The sequence below is a fragment of the Fulmarus glacialis genome, unplaced genomic scaffold (assembly GCF_000690835.1).
Source record: "Fulmarus glacialis isolate BGI_N327 unplaced genomic scaffold, ASM69083v1 scaffold974, whole genome shotgun sequence".
Lineage (NCBI taxonomy): Eukaryota > Metazoa > Chordata > Aves > Procellariiformes > Procellariidae > Fulmarus > Fulmarus glacialis.
The window spans coordinates 141,346-144,176 of record NW_009209739.1 but is presented as its reverse complement, the minus strand read 5'-3'; the positions used below and the strand labels follow the sequence as shown (position 1 = coordinate 144,176).

Genomic DNA, 2,831 nt, shown 5'->3' with positions numbered 1-2,831 from the left:
TTTAAACTATTTTTAGTATATGTATTAATATAAAAACATATAAAACTGTGTTCAGCAGTTTTAGACATGCAAACCTGACTATAGCCTTACCTAGCTATAGCACTTTATTATGTGTTTGGCTTGAATTCTATAAAGTTCAGTGTACTGCAGTCATTAAAAAGCATTTTAATGGAAACTAATATTCTCAGAAACACATGTCTGAACCGAAGTCCACACTCAGAGTAGCTGGTCAAAACTCAACATTTCCATTCCATTGAAATCCCAGTGTTGCAAAATCTCGTTTCCTTCTGAATCAGAATGAAAACAGAACATTTCAAAATTCTTAAGCTACCCCCCACCCTGGTCTCATAATATCTTTTAAATTATTTTAAATGCTTTCAAAGCATTTTCCATTCTTTTTTCAACGGGAAATGTTAAATTCTCCCTAATGCTTAGAGTACCATAATAACTGACAGTTGCAATGGCATTTGGGGGTGGGGGGCTTTATGTTGCTACATAGCCATACTTCAATAATGAACTATTTTGTCATCTTCTCATTATTCCGAATCCAATGGGGCCTTATTAGGGACTCAGTGTAATTAAAATAACAGCACGGTTACTGTGAGGGAGCAAACCAAACTCCAATTCAGACTAGGAAATTAAAAAAAAAAAAGATGAAAGATCATGCTTGACTGAGCCCATAATGAAGAGTTTGAGCTTTAAAATAGAGTATTAGGCACAGATGCTCAAAGGACAATGTGCTGACGGGAAGCCTTGAATGGGAAAGCTTTTTTGCATATGGTATTTTATGGAAGGATATAAAAATAGTATCCTCCTGTTTTACCTTACTCAAGAAAGTTTCCCATTAGATGTTACGGGTCCCCTCCCCTCCTTTTTTTCTAAAATAGTTTCTTTGCTCACAAGATTCTCTGCTCACATCTTCCATTGTGCTGCACTCGTCTGATTTGAAAATCATTACCAAAAAAGCATTTCAGAAGAAACTGGAGTTCAATGTTTCTTAAATGTCTTCCCCCGGGTGGTACAAAGATTTTTAGCCCAACAGCAGCATTTGTAAAGGATGCAACAGCAAACTTTGCTAGTGTCTTTCCTCAAGCAGTGCCATAAGCTAATGCAGATATTTGCTAAACAAAGCTACTAACAGAAATCCTTGTATTCGCCAGGATAGGTAACACTGCAAAGGGGAAAAAATGGAAGACTGCACACAAAAAAAAAAAAATTTAAAAAATTTGGAAGTATTTCCGTACTGTAGACTTTTACTTCATAGTGTTTCAAAGTTTCTCCAGCCTCATTTGTGGCTATACAGGTGTATCTTCCAGCGTTGTCCTCCTGTGCATTTAGAATCTGCAGGGTTCGACCACCTGCCAAAAGACAGCATTCTTTAATAGTATCTATGTTACACTCTTGCTTCCCAATTATCTAAATAGTTTCTGCAGCATGCTTTCAACCCTTTGGTCCAAATTCTGCCCTTAGATGAGCATGAAACACTGATTGCTTACCACCATGTATACCATGGAACAATTTGCAGGAGCGCTTTGGATCACAACCCCTGTTGCTTACAGATTCTTGGAAAATTTGTTAACATAGTTCTGTACAAGAAATTTCTTGAAGATATTTAGATAGGAAAAAGTGATTTAGGGTTCTGCACTTCATTCACAGAAAAAGGGAGAGGAGGCATAATCGGTAAAACTAAGCAAAAAGAGTCTATTCAACATACAGGGGTGGATGTGAGGCTCTGAACTGCCTTTCTGTTTCAGTGCAGTACTTCATATGAAGGAGGCCCTTAACTCCCTCTGCAGAATGGACAGAAGCAACAGCCACAGTATGAGAAGTGTAAACATGAACGAATCGGTGGGATTTAAGACTTCAGGTGGCCTCTACTTCGACATCCATCAATTTCCTTCCCATAGTATCCTGTTTGTTTACGATTTATATTGTCTGCATTCTCAGAGATAAGTCACTATTTAATTTGGCTGCAAGTCTTTTCAGACTGCATTCCTAGAAATTGTCCCCCCACATAGTAATTCGTCGCTATGAATATCGACTCCTTCCTTCTCTGAACACTTGCAGTTAACAATGCTAAAGTACTTGCTCATCTACATTACTTCACTGTTACCAGTGAAGCTTGTTCCTGTTTTCCACCTCCATAGATGTGCTAGGTGAGAGTTACTGCACGAATTAAAAATGGCAAACTACTAATGATCTAGAAAATGCCACCTCATTGTTTTTACTAATGTGCTGTTTATATCTCTCTCCGTCTAATTTCCACACTTAATTTCAAGTTATTTACATTCACTATTAACTCCAATGAACTCGTTTGCCATCATTTAGCTTTACAGAATAAAAGGATAAATACCTGCATACAAATAAAATACAAGCAAATAATCAGTTAATTGTGAAGCACTTAAAAAATATTGGAATGGGAAGTGCTACAGAACTACAAACATTGCACTTAATAGAAATATAACCTTTGATTTTTCAAAAAAAAAACTGTAACAGGAAACTAAACAATAAAATAATAAAGTGTTACGTTATTTCTCAGTAACAACAAAAAATTTACCTGGTAAAATACGGATATTTCTGTTTGATTCTAAAGGATTACCATCTTTCAGCCAGGTGATTGTAGCTGGAGGATACGAGTAAGCCTCACAAACCAGCGATGTTGGGCTGTTGAGGATAACAGCAACATCTTCTGCATTTCCATGGCCATCTGCACCCACAATGGTTGGAGACACTAGGAACAACAAAATCATTAACCAGAGGAAGGACCTCTATGAAAAGCCAATTTTCTGTCCCCTGTTCAGTCTAGGAATCTGGTTGCAGCCTTAACTAGC

At 37.2% G+C, this 2,831-nt stretch overlaps 1 protein-coding gene across 1 annotated transcript in view; it reads right to left on the bottom strand.

The window, feature by feature from the left end:
- Positions 1 to 1,244: 1,244 nt before the first annotated feature.
- Positions 1,245 to 2,831, bottom strand: part of LOC104076150 (hemicentin-1-like) — a gene marked incomplete at both ends in the record, with an annotated part of 142,926 nt that continues 141,339 nt past the window's right edge. Inside the window, 2 exons of the mRNA XM_009576914.1 lie at positions 1,245 to 1,358; positions 2,558 to 2,731. Of these exons, the coding sequence (XP_009575209.1) occupies positions 1,245 to 1,358; positions 2,558 to 2,731 (288 nt within the window). The remainder of the gene's footprint in view (positions 1,359 to 2,557; positions 2,732 to 2,831) is intronic.